General features: G+C 43.1%; 1 protein-coding gene across 4 annotated transcripts in view; it reads left to right on the top strand.

Moving 5' to 3' along the window:
- The first annotated feature begins 13,390 nt into the window (after positions 1–13,390).
- Positions 13,391–19,065, top strand: part of LOC137887291 (protocadherin-9) — a 185,370-nt gene continuing 179,695 nt past the window's right edge. For all 4 annotated transcript variants that reach the window (XM_068730156.1, XM_068730154.1, XM_068730155.1 and 1 more), the window contains exons 1-2: positions 13,391–14,108; positions 14,626–17,772. In XM_068730156.1, coding sequence (XP_068586257.1) covers positions 14,737–17,772 — 3,036 coding nt within the window. In that variant the 5' untranslated portion in view covers positions 13,391–14,108; positions 14,626–14,736. The remainder of the gene's footprint in view (positions 14,109–14,625; positions 17,773–19,065) is intronic.

Raw genomic sequence — 19,065 nt, 5'->3', positions numbered from 1 at the left:
AGGGTGGTGGGGTGGGGATGTTTGTCTGCTCAGTTTTGCAGCGGTCCAGTCAGCCACAACACGGTGTGTGCAAACACTTCAGTAATAAGAAATCTGTATCTAAGTATACCTCTGCCTTTTCCAACAACAGTCTAATTTCATGGTGTGTCGTGTTTATTCTCTCAGGATGTTTGACCCCTTATGGAACAATTCAGATTTAATTTGTGGCAGAAAGATGCAAAACACCGCAGACACAGAGTCACAGAGTTAAGCCTTCCATACATGGGAAATTGCTGTGGGGGCACAGAGGTGTGATTTGTTGGAAAAGTAGTTTATTTATAAGGGGATTTGTGCTGATCTGCCGTAAACTCAAACAATGGAGAGGCTATTATCCTATCACAAACCATAGTACAATAATATGTTTTTAATTACAGTATTTGGTCCCCCAGTTGTACACACTATTTAATGGGAATTCATAAGAACAAAATGTCTTTTACAGCAGTGGAACATGTGTTGTATTTGATCATTTTCCACACTTGCATATCCCACAATGAGGCCTTAACTCCACATTAAAGTTACAGCATTAGCAGTTCAAACAAAGCGGTGGCAAGCATTGACCAGTGTTTTCCCAGAGGTTTCATAAATGGAGTGAGTGATGTCCGAGATTTAAAGCTGTACATGGACCATGAACCAAGAAACAATGCAATGACCCTTGGGCTTCTCACTTTATGTCTGGTAATACCAGGACTCGGTGGTATGATCCATCATGCTGGGTTACAGTGGTGAGACCCTGTATTTCACTATTTTGGTGGACAATAAAATAAACCATGAGTGTATAAAACACCTTATTCTTACAATCACACCTTTCATCTTCCTCTGACCGCCACAAATAAACCCAAAATCTAGCACAGTTCATGTATCTCTGCAGTCTGTTGGGAGATGAGAGAATGTTGAGGATGCTTGGCTCCTCAATGTTGTTTGCGATCAGGGTTATCGCTCTGACCTCTTTATGTTGTGTAGCAACTGTCATTAACATGTCCTCGGTGATTACATTGTGATTGGAAAGTGCAAAACGCATAAAAGCCAGAAGGAAACGCTTCCAGGAGGCGTTAAGACCTGATTACCTCTGCAAATTCTGGTGGTTCATTATGATACAATCTTTTACAGGAAACAGCATAAAAAAATGACCGGAGAATTTAATCAACGCTTGACCCACATGCACAAAAATGAACATCGTCAGCTTCACAAAGGTATCTTTTTTTTGTAATGGTCTGAGTTTAGGAAATAATAAATATGTAGAATTTGCTGCTTTTCTTTGTCCTATGTCATTGTAGACTGAATATCTTTGGGTTTTGGATTGACAAAACAAGGGATTTAAAGAAGCCTCCTTGGGTTTGGGATACTATTTGGGAATTATTTCACATATTTATTTCATTTTATAGACCAAAACATTTGACAAAATAAGCTACATTGGCACCTTCTACTGTACTTTGACGTCTTCTCCTTCCTGTATCGCACGCCCTGCATGTACTACGGGCATCACATTCATTATATATTCAACAGCTGTTTCTGTTCCATGTGTGTAGGAATATGTGGGATGAGGCCATAGTAAACTACTACTAAACTTTGAGGAGAGCACACCGAGGTGGAAGGCAGTGTCGTGTGTCACGTTTAAGCACACACACTGAGCACCAGCATTTTCGACATAATTAAAGGGATCTACTGAACTCTCCTTCTGCTCTATTCAGAGGAAGAGTCCCTGTACTGTCTTTACACTGTCACACACTAATATCGGTTTTAAAGCCCATGCCTCGAAAATAAAGGGTCTCTGGAACAACATGCATCATGAGACATGCCTTGAGAATATCTTCAGCTGTCACATCTTCCTTCTGATCTCAAGTAGGGAATGGCTGAATATACTTTGGGTGAACGGGACTGACAAAAAAATGGAAATTATATCCACCAATTACCCATTATTTCAGCCAAGGACACTGCTGCATTCATATCCCACATGTACTCTATCTTGAAATGTGATACATAGGGCTCAGGGCATCACAGTGTGTTACAGGAGATAATCAGAAACTTTTCTTCAAAATAAAAAAAAGTACGTACCCAGAGCTGCTCTTGAATTGAGGATGCACGCATTATCGACAATAATCGACTGTACGACGGGTAAACAGGCCACAGTTCTGTCAGAAACACGTGTGTTAATGTTTTTATTTTTCTTTGTCACGGCTATTTCATTTAGCCGTGACAAAGTTGGCAGCGGAGACGCAAACAGGAAGTGAGCCATATCGACGCTGCAATGCTCCGATCACAATCACGATTGCTCAGTAGACAAGTAGACAGGTCCTCATTGTACCTGTTTGCAATGCACTCTGCTTGATTGGCTTCTGCCGGGGGCTCTGTTATTGCTGCTTGCATCACTATCTCCTGTTTATTAGGCTACTCTGTAAAACAAAGGGCGCAGAGTCAAGTGTTTCAAGGCTGTAGTGGAACTTGTTTTTGAGGACCAGCTGGAATATGTTCCAGACTAGTTTGAAAACCGTTCCTTGCCTGATGTGACGACATTATATGTAAGGGACACGTGTTGGATAGTGCACAGCTTGGCTGAAATAACGACTTGTCCTAACTTAGTGTGGTTAAGTCCTTGTGCTCTGCACAAATCAGTGCAAACTGGGATAGCTACTGATTAAACCTACAGAACACAGTAATTACCAATACAATTATGCAAAGCATCTTTAAAGGAGTGGGATGGAAACAAACGCCCTCTGAGACACATTTACCCACACTGAGTGCTACACACTACAGCAGGGAAAAGGAAAGAATTCCACATCCAACAGCCCCTTTCCTCCATCTCTGCTTCGCTTCATCACTTTTAATTGACAGTGTGTATTTTTCTGGTCCACTATTTCATTATGGTGTTACTATTATAGCATTATTACATCGAATGCAACACTCATTTGTACTTAGCAAGGAATACCCCGCTGTATCTCTTCGCGCCAACTGAAATGGGAACGTATTGATTCCCTCTGCTACTGTACGTCTTTACTGGCCTCAGACATTGTGTAGCTGTGTTCTTGATTCTGACACAACAGGGGAGAGCTTTCTCTGTCATCTGATGGGCGTACAACACACACTTCTTTCAACTATCTGCATAGAACATGACAAGTGGTCATGCATAGTCTAGATACTTGACTATATGAACCATGCAATAAAGCATGTCATCCACTATATATAATGGTGGAGCAATGATATCTTCACGGCCAACCTAATGACTACATTTTTTTTTTTTGCAAAAATCGCTCCATACAGTTTTTACTGTAAGGTGAAGTGCACACTTTGTAAAAAGAATATGTTACCGTCTACAGTTGACAAGAACAGTCATTACCCAGCTTTGGAAATTGAAACAAATACAAAAAAAGAAGGGGAGAAAGTAGATAAAAAAGCGATGCATATAACTGTAACTATATCAATTAGGTATGCTTTAGAGCAGTGTTTCTCAACTGGTGGGTCTTTGCCTGAAAAAAAAATATAGATCCTGTGCTTTTATTTTGAAGGGGATTTTTTATTCTGCAGAGTTATTCACACTCCTTAACAGTATTTGGCGTTAATGCCTTGTAATGCTAATAGACGCCATTTCAGGGTTTTTTTCATATGATAATTGAGCATGGCGAAATGCAAGTATGGCACCGACTACATGAGAGGACATTTTCAGCTCAGGTTCAAACTGCACCATCTTTTCATTAAATCAATTTGAGAAGTTGAAAATAGGTCATTAAGGGGTGATGGTGGGTTCCACAGCCAGACCAGTTGAGAACCACTGCTTCAGAGGGAGGAGAGCGATAGATGTGTGGTTTTGACATTTTTCCAGATCCATTTAGTGATTGTTATACAACACATGTATGTAACCCTTGTTTAAATGTACTAGTTACTAATCACAAAATGAAAAATATTTAAAACCAAAAGGTTAAGGTGTAGGCATTCGATTCATTTTTCAACGCTATTTTCTAAGCTTCTGAATCGATTCACAACTTCCAAAACTCTATTTTTGAAAACTTTTCCTGAGAAAATAGCTTTATTTATTGGTACTGATAGACTAATCCTACCCACCAAGTCAAGCATTATTTTGTGATTTGTTAAAATAAATGTTATTGTATGTACAATTTATTTTTGTAATTGACAAAAATACCAATCCAGCCTAAGGCTACCCATTTCCTCTATATGTAACAGGCAACATTTTCATGTTTTGTATCGCTTGAACGTGTTGTTCTTGAAAACGCTGAGAATTGAGGAACACTAAAACGTCCTAGTAAAAAGTGTTTATTTGTGCCAGTTAAGCATTAATACATGTTACCATTTGCCTTTGTGTGTTAACATTATTGCAATTAATTATGGCTTTTTCAAATATATAAACTCCATAATGTTATGCTTTGCTTTCATGCCATAATTTGCCACACCGCCTTGATCCCGACTTGTTCTGGTGTCATCCACACGTAGGCAACGATAACATCGCGAGATCGAGGCGACTGCAGTTTATTGATATTGGCGCCGCAATTCCACCAACTGCGAGACTCAGGGCATGATGGCAAATGCCTCGCTATCGCCTGATCAAAGAGCTGATTGGTTCTTCGTTTTGACAACGAATACCCCGTTTTGTTGAAAATCCACATTTTGAAATAAGGTTCATGAAAGTGGTGTCCATTTGTAAAGATTATCTTGCTGAACAAAGCTTGTAAGTGTCACCAAATTGTGTTTGCCACAGATCTCATTTTCTGCAGTGTTTAAAAAGCTTTTTCTTGAGGGAACCAGTGCCTTTTCTTACGATGCTGGTTGTGGTATTTTTATATTCCACTTATGAAAACGAGCAGCAATCACAAAGTGCTTAGAGGGCAGACTTAAAAATAATAAAATCTTGAATACAATGCCAGAACCACACTCATGTTCACACATATATATATATATATATATATATATATATATATATATATATATATATATATATATATGTACAGACAATATAAATTGAAACACAACTCGGCTGCAGCTTATTGTCACCACCCCCTGCTGCTGCCGCCTGATCTTGTCCACTTCCCAGACAAGTCGCGATCTATTGTTAACTATGAGGTTTATGGAAATATTGGACAGACAGAAAATCCTCCGTTCTTGTTTTTTTTTCTCATGAATTGAGTGATTCTATTGAGCTATTTTATTTTTATTGGGGTTGCTTATACTTGCATGCCTAGAAATAGACATACCTCATAAAGAACAGCAGGCTAAAGAAAAACTGCTGCAGACTGGCAGGAAACCAACAGACTGATATCCAACTGAAGGAACAGGTCATGTAATTCACTGCTTATGAGTTTATTATGGATGTTTTATGGGAAGAACACAATTCATTAGTCGACAGTTGTGGTTACATTTTGCTGAGACTGGTATGTGTGTACCATAGATCGTAATAAGCAATGTGATCCTCAATTAGCTGGGAGAGGAAACTCATTAGGAAACAATTACAGTCACACATTCCTGTGAGTCCCCACAGAGCCCACAGAGCAGTCTCACTGGCTGTCCCAGGCTGCAGAATGAAAACCTGGAAGCGAAGAAAGTGAAATGCATCCTCTCTGCACCTGCGATTCCTCTTCCAGACGTCTCCACCAGCTGCAGCCCCTTAAAGGCCGGAGGTAGCAGTTAAATTTAAGTATTATGGATAAAATAGCAAATGGTTTTCAGTGAAAGGTACCCAGTTTAGCCTGTTGCCACCGCAACCCTGACATGGATGAGAAGCGGAAAATAGATGGATGGATAGATGGATGGCTGGACAGATAGACGGATGGATGGGATATTCAGTGCTCATTTCTGGACACAGAAGAGCCATGCTCAGACCTAATGGGGTCACCAGGACTGAAAATAGTATCCATGTTGCCGCTTACCTCCAAATGTGGTTTTCTATTTCAGCTGTTGTAGCTGTTTATACACAACAGAGGACGATGCACAGTCGATGTAATAGCTGGATGATTAAATGCACATACAGATCAACCTAAAAGACTGCCTACTAACAACCTACTCTTAATATGAATCAAACAACTTCATTTTAGCCATAAGACATACCTGTCTCTCACGCGCTTTTCGTGCAAATTGTGGGTCATTACACCTGATTAATATTTATGGTTGAATGAATGTGAATGTATATAAATATGTGAGTGTGTGTATTTATGTGTGTGTGTGTATATATACAGTATATATATATATAAATATAATATCATGAATTATCCTCTGAGTGCCCTTGAAGTGGTCGATCATGTGGCGTTGTTTGCTGTGTTCACCATGCAAACATGGAAATTGGCAATCCCTGCGTCAGACATCACACCACACAAAATGAATGACAACAACACATGACACTATTTTCTCAGCTGAATCTGTGCTTTTGGAAACGTGGCCATGGGGAGAGTGACATTTTCTATTCTGCGGCTCATTTGCCAAACATAAATTGTATGTTGTCATCTGATAATACTTTATCACTCCGGACAGTGATTTGAATGCTGAAAGCTTGTGTTGCCTGTAAAATGATGTGTGGATTCACCTTGGCATTTTCTCAAATTACAAGAAACCATTAGCATACAGCAGGACACAGACAAAACAACAGTTTCCTCAATGATAAAATGAGGTGAATTCATTCAATATATATATTTTTTCCCATGCTTGTCATATATTATTTATTATACATGACCTATATAATTAATTTCCTAAAATATCATTTCTCATCAAGCTCAAGTCTATATAATGTTTTTAGTACTACATAAGTAAAAATATAGCATAGACAGGCTAAGTAGCATTACATTAAGTTATAGTTGCAGCCGCACATGTTATTTAGCGCCGACTCGGATATTTCAAAATACCCTGCTGTAATTACCATTTTAAGAGTATTTACCAGTCAGAAACTGGCAAATAACTTTCACAAGATGCGAGTGCAGTATTAAGAAAACGAGGAGACTCATGCTCTGTAGTTTAAAAGACACTCTCATTATTGCCCCCCCCCCCCTCCTCCCCCCACACCCAGCACACGTACCCAACATCAGAATTACTTTTTGTAATTACAGGACACATCTATGGCACCTCATTCCGAGGGAGTGAGTCACTGCTGTAGACCAAATGATTAAAACTGATAAGTGGGTGTATTTTACATAAAAGTATAGCTGCTACAAAGATTGCACACCTACAGGGGATCTTCGTAATTGACTGTGTAGATCAATGTAATTCAGCAGAGCTGGTCTTTGTTTTCTGTCTCTTTGTATCCGTGTTGGGTGCAATGAAAGACATGCGGTAGGAGACTCGGTTCATTGCACTATTTTGATGTTACCCAGACTGCACAAGAGGCTTTAATAACAGCTTCATTAGCACAGGTTCTCTAACATTGTCAATCCCCAACAATGATCTGTTTTGATGTATCTGATAGACAACATGTTACTTGTGGTATACATTTTGCCTCAATACTTTACAGCCAAATATAAAGCCACAATTGAGATGAAGGATGGGCAGGACACTATTGAAAATATTTTAATTCCTTAAGCAATTTAATCAAAGTGTAATATAAAAAAGAGGTTATGATTAAATATGGTAAAGTTCATTTTCCGTTGTTACTAAGCCATTGTTGAAGGTACATAGAATGAGAAATGGGAGCATTTTTATTGCCTCTCAACATGACGCTCGCAGCTAACGACGCTAACAGCGGCAACAGTGCAATAGTGCAGACAGAGCTAACAGAGTTTACCGGAGAGATGGTGTTATGCTTCTGCGACAATGCTGTAAGTCGGGACGTAGGTCACAACTGTAACTGTTGAATCAGTGCAGTTCACCGTGGCGCCGGCCGTGAGCTAACCAGTGGGGCACGCTCACATGCACTACCATGCACAAAACACTGAAATAAGGCATTTCTCATTTTGATTATGTGGCTCGGTGGATGGTGAAAGCACTGCGCAAGGATCTCAGGAATTATTCTCATAGTCAGCCTCCCATTTTCCACAGGATTCTTGAGTTTTCTTAATTCTGCACCACGTGACCCCGTCCCGCCGATTTTAATCAACTCTTGTGCAAAAGAAGTATATGATCTGTGAAAACTAGGATGACTTGTATTCCGATCCGCCTTATATATCTGAATGACAAATTAGCCACATCCTCAAAGTAAATGTGACTCGGCTTGGCTAATGCATGACAAAAACTGCCATGTAGCAGTTTGACCTTTTAGGATGGCACATTAAGAGTCTCAGTGTATTTGCAGCCGTTTCCCTGCCATCTCCCCTCTTGTCGTGAGCTGTCTTCACTGCTAGAGTCATAATTACTACTAGAAATAAACGAGTTAAATATGTACTGCGTTCACAGGTCCATGCAGACATTTAGACACAGATATTGTCACTACGAGTCTGTAGCAGCACATCTAGCACTGTATGGATTCGTTGTACATCTCACGCTCGACTGGAGCTTGTTTTAGAAATTTCAGGGCCTGATAAAGTACCTGTTGTAGGACACCTCTGAGGTAATGGCATCTAATTGTCAGTTACTAAAATCTTGAAGGCAGTACAAAACAAACTCCTCAAAGCTGTGACTCGTGGGGTCTTATATGTGTCAACCTCTGCACAAACTCAGAACAGAGACCGAAGAGGAAAGAGATGCCGTAAAAAGAAAAAGGCAATTAAACCAATCAGAAAGACATGCTTGTTATTTAAAAAAAAGTTTGTGTTGAGCTGTTATAAAGACGACCTTTAAATACATGTATTCCTTGTCAAATAAAAAAAAAAATACAGCTCAGTTTGACAGGATCTGAAAAAAAGAGTATTGGTGTTGGAGTGCATGTCAAGTATCTCATAACTTGCCATCTCTTCATTCATACTGCACAAGGTCAAATCAGCCGGTGCACCGAGCAGAAAAGGATCTTGCTCAACTTTCTTTCCCTGGTTGGCAGCGGTCTTTGACCAGGATCCATTGCAGATACAGACGGGCTTCCGGCTTTCACATCAGTGAGAAACGAAAATGGGAGGGAATGTTTGACCTTTTCCGATGCACAGTCTGGAAAGGAATATGTGACTCAAATGTGTGAGGGAGCAGAAAAAAAAATGAGGAGAGACGCAATGCAAAGCGAGGGAGCAAATTATAGTCGGACTTGGTGGGAAAGTATGAAGACAGAAGAAGCATATTTTATGAGGGATAGCTAAACGCTAATCCTCCCAGGATATCTCCTTTGATCAAACAGTGCGTCAATCAATGTTCAAGGGATTATTATGAATGGCATTATGCCTCTCAAATGCCAACCATCAGGCAGAAAAAGGATGTGCTGAGTGCACAAAAAAAATATCCTTAAAAAGATTCTACAATAATTAAGAAGGCTCAGCAGCAACCATGAATGCGGTTGCCATATGGTGAATCAAAACATTACCTCGAGCAAACATTTCCTTTTTAACTCCTGAGCCCACAGCTGTAAAGCATCACAGTATCGTGTTACTACCTTGTTAAGTAACACCACTTCCTCAAAGGAATTCAAAGTTTTGATTTCACTCAAATCCCTTGGAGAGAAAATGGAAAACATTTCCTTTCGGAATTTTCACTCCCATGTATCTCAACTTTTTTAAGTTGGGAGATATCTGATTAGGAGCTCTGATTAGTATTCAGGGTCCACAGCATGGGTGATGCCAATTATCCACCGGGTCATTACCACTCTTGAGAGGAGTAGCGCTGGCAAAAAAAAAAAGGTTTTAAGGGAAAGGGCCTACATTTTCATCGGCGGTTGCTCTGTGGTGGTATTGACGGGGAACAAATGAAACCAATGCACTCGAGGGATTAAATAAAGAGTGAGCTAAGCCATAGGAATAGAACCTGGTAACTTTCTATTTACACATTGCCTAAACGGTAAAGGAAGGTGATTGAAAAAAAGAGTCTCTCTGTTTGCATTTTACACATCTAACTAGCTATAGTAAGCAGCAGTTTCAATAGGAGAGCTTTGGCCACGAGCAGAACAACTCAAGATAGTTTATTAATGTCCATTGTTAAGTGCTGACACTTGCTTAGCTGGCAGGTGGCAGTGGTACGGTATCCAAAGCAGCAGGATTCAGCTCGTGTGATAATAGCCCCACTGATGTTTTTCTCTGTGAGTCAGCTGATTACAGGAACCGAGGTGGGAAGCAGAGAGTGTTCATTACATTACGAGGACGTACAGTGTGTTGTTCAATTATTTATTTTTTTGACATTGCAATGGATTTGGATAATTCGAGATCTTCTGGCTGAAATACTTTGCAATATTTTGAACATACTCCAGGGAAACTGAAATTCAAAACGGCTCTCTGCTTCATGACTGTTTCTCACACAGAACTTGCGAGGGCCATCGCAGAAAATAACCCCAATTATGTTAAAGCATGACTCGCACATCGTGACACACAAACTCTTTTTTTTTTTTTTTTTAAATAGAGTTTGGGAAACTTGTTCTTCTCCTGATAAAATGTGTAATATTGAAGAACGCCATTACAGCTGTAGACAGTATCCTGCAGTGAGGACAATTTTTTTCTCGCGAGGGACAGTTGATATTAAAACATCACGTTGCAGTGACAACAATATTCTCTCTGTGATGTTCCGAGAAGGTGATAGAATGTGGCATAAGCACAGAAATTATGCATTGAAAAACTTTCAAATCAATGTTAGGTGTTAGGTGTTTTATTAAGAGTACTATGGCACTCAAGCAAACCACACTGCCTTCAGCTTGCAGCCGTGTTCGCTGCTTCTTGGCTGCGTATCAACGCTGAAGTTGCGACACGAATGGTTTCACTTTTCCAACACCGTCTCCTCAGACCTTATTTAAGTTTGAAAATGCATGAATTACCTGTTTGACCTTGTACTTTATCAGACACGGAAAATAAACATATTTGTGCCTTGTATTATTCATGAGGCCAATTCAACGGCACGAACAAGTCAATAAGTCAGTGTGAGAATCAAGGTGAATAGTGTGATTGACTGCACTTGTATACAGGGAATCATAAGGCCGTAGGTTTGGACCCTTCCCTTAGGCTCTTTCTTCAATATGAGAATGTAGGAGGAACACCGGAAGACCTAGAGCATATGTTAGCATACTGCATTATTCATCACTTGTCAGAAACTTGACTGGCAGAAACATTAGCAGCAGCCAGTTCAAAACAGACTAAATAAGGAGATAACAAACCTGAGAGACGGGCTAAATTTAGAATTAGAAGCTGTGCAGTCGCTGCGTTTGCTGATTGTAGCCACTTCTGGTCTCTTGAGTGAAGGTCATGTGACACATAATCACAGTAACCAATAACAATAAAAGTTTGTGAAGAGCCACTTATCTTTAAGGTCCCATAAATGAGATTTCGACACAAAATGACCATAATACGTCTGTGGGGGGGATTGGTAGATTTAGTGATCAATACCAGTGTCTTAACAATTACTTCACAAGATGTTGGGGGTTCGTGGCTTTCAAGGTGTACTATCTGTCAAGCAATAATCTCGATCACTGTGTAATGGGCCCAGTGCTAACACACAACACCTCAGAGACCTGGCTATGTGCGAAAGGCCTTTTAAAACGTAATTCTTGTTTCGCAGCAGCACACTCCCGGCCAGAAAGTTAAAGCGAGCGACAAGTTCCTAATGACTCCAGCTGGCCAGCCGAGCAAAACCGCATTCCAGCACTGTAGACGGTTATGTTGTCACTTTTCCCTCCGCGTCAGGACGTCAGACTTTAAACTGAAGTGAGACATCACTCCTTTAGCTGCTCTCTCCCAGCAAAGGACACTGACGGCTGCATACAGAGGCAGAAAGGTCAGGCCATCAGGTTGCTTGCGCTAATGGACTGCTGACCAGGCAGTAAGCCAGCCTCTCGGGAGACATCGGCAGCCTAGTTCTCACCTCAACAGCGTGGGTCCCGTGACCGTTTGCCAACGGCCGGGGCGAAAATCTCACTTCCGCTGTCTCTCCGTTGACACTTCTGCTTCTCACCTACCTTACTGCGCCCCTTTATTCTGTTGCCACGGTTGTCGGAGAGCGTGTGCGCTAAAAGCGTTGGTTCATAAATGGTTAGTCAGTTGATTTGAGAAGCTGCAAAAGCTCACAGGACAAGTTCAGGCATTTGTGTCGGAGCACCTCAAGATGGCAGTGTTCACCATGGCAGGCCACTCAGCCTTTTGAGCTCAACAGCTTGTCTTTCTCAGCAGAAGCAGCAGCACAGCCAGAGAGCTGTGGATGAAATTGAGGGTTATCTACTGCATTGAAATTAAGTAATGATTGGATGGCAGTATGTATTAAAGGATGGCTGGATGTGGACGGCTGACTCTGATTTCAGTGGTATTAAATCTGCTGTTTTCCAGTCGCATTGTGCCACTTATGACATGTCTTTTTTTTTGGGGGGGGGGGGGGGGGGGGGGGGGGCTAGTAGTCAGTCGGCTCAATTATACAGTTCAGCCTCCTCTTGTTGCTCTGGAACTTGCAGAGACAGATCATCTGCGGTAACGTGCAATTCCAAAGTCACATCGCAGCCTCCTCAGATCGCCACTGCTCCTGGCACGAGGCAGCAAACTTCAAAACAAAAAAGAGAAAAGAAGACGCGATTCACTTCATTACAAAGAGCTCTAATCACACACGCTGCCGTGCGGCTTTGATGACGGGGATAACTGTCAAGGTTATTTCTAACGGACAAATGCTGATGACTAGCCGCGGGGCGCCGAGCGTGAATATACGCACCCCGTGCAAACACGCGTGGACAACGGCTTCTCTGTCTGGAGTGCAATTATTAGAGTCTCACCCAAGGCTCGAGTTGTAGCCCATGTGCCCGTGTTTGTGAAGCCGTTTGCATTTCATCTGTTTTATGTGCTTCAGTCTTTTTTTGTGTTGTGTGTGTGTGTGTCCACCCCAATTAGTGCAGCCTACCTGACAACAGCCTAACAGGTTGGCATAGTCCTCTACTGCTGCGTCCCTTCAGAGCCAATGACTGCTATCTGCCTTTTTATATAATCATCAACAGCGTAAAAGCAAGGAGGACAATCACTCTTTTTTTTTTTTTTTTTTTTACTACGTTATCCTCAGCAGCTAGCAGCTTCATCATCCTCATCGGCGTCATCATCGTCCCCCTCCAGCCTCGGGCTTTTTTTTACATTTTTATTTATTTTTTTGGTTTAAGCGTCTCTGCAGCCTGCAGCATCTCCACGGAGCATCTCACCGCGGACAACCCTCCGGTCCCGCATTGAGTGACGTGACTCCGGGCCAATCGCGTTGCCGCTCGGGTTGTCGACGCCACTGAAGGAGAGGGGCGGTGTCCAATGACTAGGGTCGGCGGGGTGGAGGCGTCGGTGTGGTGTTCTTCACCACCACCTCCTATGGGTTTACACAGAGTTAGTGCAAGATATTCTGCTCCGGGAGTGAGAGTGCAAGGATAAACGGCACATACGCGCTGCGCATCGGTGTCAAGCTGAACAGCCTTTATATTTAGGTTGGCACTTCTAAGCGGGCTCGACTCTGAGATTTATCTCTCTCTCTCTCTCTTTTCTTCTTCTTTTTTTTCTGCTTACACGCCTTCACGATCTCTTTTTTAACCTTGCGTCTGATGAACTTGAAACATGACGGGACACCGGTGTCTCTTGCGTTCACCTCGTCAGCGCCTTCACCTTAACAGGTAGCCGGGGGGATAAAAAAAGAAGATAAAAAAAACAAAAGAAGACACCCGCCGGTTTCCTCGGGACGTGTTCGGGAGATGAGAACAGATTTTTTGGGACCGGTTCTAACGGAAGACTCCATAAACCACTGATCACCTGGCTGTGTCTGCTGGAGAGCGACGCAATCACTGCAGGTCGCACAATTAGATCCTGTCCATTCCTGAAGTTAAATGGGGGAAACGGAACTGCGACATTTGCAGCTTCTTATTTATCCCAGTTTGTGCGACCAGCTGCTTTTACCCCAAACCTGTTCTTGAGTCTGATTACTCCTGCGGGGCGATATCTATTTTTTCTTCTTCTCTTTCCTGGACCCACAGCTTGATCTGACTGAGAAGGATATCTTTACCTGGATAAGCTCACTGCCACACTGGAGGAGAAGACTATGAGCTGACACACTCCAGTTTTTATCCCGCGCTGTAACGGATTTGGGTATGTACGATGAGAATAAGGTCTCAGTTGCCCACTAAGCATTCAAATTCTGTCTGAGCTCATTTTGTAGGCTTCATTCATGCGCATTCATTCGCTTAGGAGCCCACACACACAGCTAAAGCTCTTTAATTTCGGCTATCTAAGTGTAAAATTAATACCAGTGTGTAATGTGTTGTGAAGTTTTTTTTTTTTTATTATTATTTTTTTTGGCCATGGGGGTTTGAGGCGCTGGAAATTCTTAGTGACTATGAAATGCGGAGGATTTCTTAAGGGAGCAAAATACATGAATGGCTGCCTAAATGGTTGCTGCAGTGTTATTGTTTTTTTTTTCTTTCTCTCTCCTATGAATTGTTGATAAAGAACTATCTGCAGATATAACAGTGAATCATGTAACACAAATTAGAGATAAAGTGGACAAAAACAGCTGACTGTGAGATGGGTGGGCTGTTAATTAAATGTAATCACTGTGCAAGGCAAAGTTATTTCACTAAAGGGAAACTCTGTCATGTATTCGTAGGTTTGTCTGTGGAAGATTCCTGCCATCACATGCAAGGAGTTGCTGCCTGTAACGACGACGCATAGAAAGACACCTTTGAGTTGTGAAGGCTGGAAACACATTTACGCTGTCATGGATCTAAAAGACTATTACCTGTTGGGCGCCCTACTTGCCTGCATATGGCTAGATCCTTCAATAGCCCAAGAGCTAATCTACCCCATCAGAGAGGAGTTGCAGGAAAATGTCCTGATTGGAAACATACCAAAGGACCTAAATATTTCCCACACAAATGCTGCCACCGGAGCAAGTGCTAATCTTGTGTACCGGCTCGTCTCCAAAGCGGGAGACAACCCACTGGTGCGCGTTCTGAGCAGCACAGGCGAGATATTCACAACATCAAACCGAATCGACAGGGAGAAGTTGTGCCCCGGTCCCTCGTTTGAGGACAGCGAGTGCTCCTTTGAAATCGAAGTGGTCATCCTCCCTAATGACTATTTCAGGCTGATTAAGATCAAAATAATTGTCAAAGACACAAACGATAATGCCCCCATGTTCCCGTCCCCTGTGATCAACATCTCCATCCCCGAGAACACGCTCATTAACAGCCGATTTGCTATTCCTTCTGCCACTGACCCAGACACTGGCCCCAACAGTGTCCACAAATACGAGCTGATCAACGGGCAAAGTGCCTTCGGCTTAGACATAGTCGAAACGCCTGAGGGGGAGAAGTGGCCCCAGCTCATTGTGCAGCAGAATCTGGACAGAGAGCAGAAGGATACATATGTGATGAAGATCAAAGTGGAGGACGGGGGCAGTCCACAGAAATCCAGCACTGCCATTCTGCAAGTTACGGTGACGGATGTCAATGATAACAGGCCAGTGTTTAAAGAGGGTCAGATAGATGTGCATATACCAGAGAACTCCCCTATCAGCACGTCTGTTGTGCAGCTCCTGGCCACGGATGCAGACATAGGGGCAAATGCAGAGATACGTTATGTGTTTGGGACTCAGGTGTCTCCTGCTACTAAAAGACTCTTTGCATTAAACACAACATCTGGCCTAATTACAGTGCAGAGGCTCCTGGACAGAGAGGAGACTGCTATTCATAAGCTCTCTGTCTTAGCCAGTGATGGCAGCTCCAGTCCTGCCAGAGCTACTGTTACCATAAATGTGACTGATGTTAATGACAATCCGCCGAATATAGACCTGCGATACATAATCAGCCCCATTAATGGCACTGTTTTCCTCTCGGAGAAGGATCCCATCAATACCAAGATAGCTCTCATCACGGTGTCGGACAAAGACACAGACATCAACGGCAAGGTCATCTGCTTCATAGAGAAGGATGTGCCCTTCCATCTCAAGGCCGTGTACGACAACCAGTATCTGCTAGAGACCTCAGCGCTTCTCGACTACGAAGGGACAAAGGAATACAACTTTAAAATCGTGGCGTCTGACTCTGGGAAACCGAGCTTGAATCAGACTGCCTTGGTGAGAGTGAGGCTGGAGGATGAGAATGACAACCCGCCGATTTTCACTCAGCCCGTCATTGAGCTGGCCGTCATGGAAAACAACAAACGTGACCTGTTCCTCACTACTCTGAGCGCCACAGACGAGGACAGCGGGAAAAACGCAGACATAGTTTATCAGCTGGGCCCGAACGCGTCATTCTTCGATCTCGACCGCAAAACGGGGGTCCTGACTGCATCCAGGGTTTTTGACCGGGAGGATCAGGACAGGTTTCTCTTCACTGTCACAGCCAGAGACAACGGGACGCCCCCTCTGCAAACGCAGGCGGCCGTCATTGTAACCGTGCTGGATGAAAACGATAACAACCCGAAGTTCACACACAACCACTTTCAGTTCTTTGTGTCTGAGAATCTTCCTAAATACAGCACTGTGGGGGTGATAACTGTGACCGACTCTGATGCCGGAGAAAATGCTGCCGTCTCTCTGTCCATACTGAATGACAACGAGAACTTTATACTGGATCCCTACTCTGGCGTGATAAAATCCAACGTGTCATTTGACAGGGAGCAGCAGAGCTCCTACACTTTCGATGTCAGGGCCGTGGACAGTGGCAGGCCCCCTTGCTCCTCGGCCGCCAAGGTGACCATCAATGTCATCGACGTGAACGACAACACCCCCATCGTCATCTACCCCCCCTCCAACACGTCGTTCAAGCTCGTCCCTCTCTCCTCTATCCCGGGATCCGTGGTAGCGGAGGTGTTCGCTGTAGACGGTGACACAGGGATGAATGCGGAACTCAAATACACCATTGTGAGTGGGAACAACAAAGGTCTGTTCAGAATTGACCCTGTCACAGGGAATATTACTCTGGAGGAAAAACCAGCTGTGACTGACATAGGCTTACACAGATTAGTGGTCAATATCAGTGACCTGGGATATCCCAGATCCCTCCATACGCTGGTGCTGGTATTCCTGTATGTCAATGACACCGTGGGCAACTCAACGCTCATCTACGATCTCATCCGACGCACCATGGAGACCCCGATTGACCGAAACATTGGAGAAAGCGGCGAAACCTATCAAAGCGGCGACTATTTAACCATAATGATAGCCTTTGTTACTGGCGCCTTGGTGGTGATTATTGTCATATTTGTCACTGTGCTTCTGCGCTGCCGCCACGCCTCCAGGTTCAAGGCTGCGCAGAGGAAAAAGCAGGGGGCTGAGTGGATGTCCCCCAACACAGAGAACAAGCAGAACAAGAAGAAGAAGCGCAAGAAAAGGAAGTCCCCAAAAAGCTCCCTGCTCAACTTTGTCACCATCGAGGGGAACAAACCCGACGACCCTGCCCACGAGCCGATCAACGGAACCATCAGCCTGCCCACCGAGCTGGAGGAGCAGGGGATTGGACGCTTCGATTGGAATGCCACGCCTACCACGACCTTCAAACCCAGCAGCCCTGACCTGGCCCGGCACTACAAGTCCGCCTCGCCGCAGTCGGCCTTCCACCTCAAGGCCGACACGCCGGTCTCCGTGAAGAAGCATCACGTGATTCAGGAGCTCCCATTGGATAACACATTTGTCGGAGGCTGTGACACCCTTTCCAAGAGGTCCTCCACGAGCTCCGACCACTTCAGTGCCTCAGAGTGCAGCTCCCAAGGAGGGTTCAAGACGAAGGGGCCCATGCACACCAGACAGCAGGTAAAAGAGCACTTTTACTGGTCTATAAGTACTGCCTATAACTGCCCTGTTCCACAGTGCTAAAGTGCCAGTCTAGATTAGAGACTCACTCTAAGTTACTGTGAAGCAACAGAAAAGAGTGCAGGAGACATACGGTTTCAGCAAGTTCCACTATTTCTCAAACTTAAAAAAAAAGAGAAAAAGTAAGTCAAACTGCTAATTAATGGAGTTGATTATGGACTCAACAATCACATGCATCATTTTGGGGGAATAATTATAGACTGATGTTTTGTCATAAATATATATTTAATTCATATTTAACAAAAATGCAAGTGGGTGAGGGATTGCCTTGCCTTATTTCGTCTATTCAGCACCCAGGTTAGATCACTGGTAAAAATGTACCAACATAACATTAATTGTGACTCAATGTTCTTTGTGAAAGAAACATTTTTTTCTTGCCTACATCTACTCCGATTACTGTTTTCATCAGAGAAAACAGCTGCACACATTCTTCCAAAAAAAAATTAGCTGACTTTCACCTCCTCATATAAGTCTGAGTGTATTCATGGTTTTTTTTTTTTATTTCTTATAATTTTATTATTTGTTTTGATGTGTGTTATTATGTCACAAGATACTTTGTAACCTTTTCAACACCTGCAGCAATAACAACAGTCAATAATTAGCCTGCTGCTGTGCTATTGTGAATGTCACTGTAGGCTTTGCCACATCATCTAAACTCAAATTAAATGCCTCCTCTCAAAGCACACTAGCGGACTGACTGAAGCTTGTCTGGAACTTGATACGCATCCAATTCAAAAAGGATTAGCCAATAATGAGCCTCAAATTTCAACGTAATCCATGCTGCTTTTTTATCAAAGCCTTATTAATTTTTCTGCTAATAAAGCACTACTTCACAACACACAGTTGGAACACACGTGGACAAATACAGAGAAGAGGGGGGGGGGGAGAGAGAGAGAGAAATGCGAGGCAGAGTGGGAGTGTTGTCAGTGGGTCATGCTTGATGGGTGGTGGTACTGAACCTTTAGGTGGCAGTGTTGAGCTGCACGGCACAGCCTGGCAACACGCCAACCTGCAGTGGACTTATAAATGCAAGGGAGGAGAAGAAAGGAGTGAAACCTATGTTGGTGTTCTTAGTGAAATACTCTCGCCTAATGATGTAGAGGCTGCACAGGGAAGATTGATAATGGCAGTTAGAGATGTGAGTGATAAGATCTATCCGGAGAGAGAGAGAGAGAGAGAGAGAGAGAGAGAGAGAAAGAGAGAGTGAGAGAGAGTGGAATTACAGGGGCGACA

This window comes from Cebidichthys violaceus, unplaced genomic scaffold (assembly GCF_023349555.1).
Source record: "Cebidichthys violaceus isolate CVI_PGR_0920_01 unplaced genomic scaffold, fCebVio1.0.p SCAF_5, whole genome shotgun sequence".
NCBI classification, from domain to species: Eukaryota; Metazoa; Chordata; class Actinopteri; order Perciformes; family Stichaeidae; genus Cebidichthys; species Cebidichthys violaceus.
Note: the sequence above shows the minus strand (reverse complement) of the source record. Positions and strands in the feature narration are given on the sequence as shown.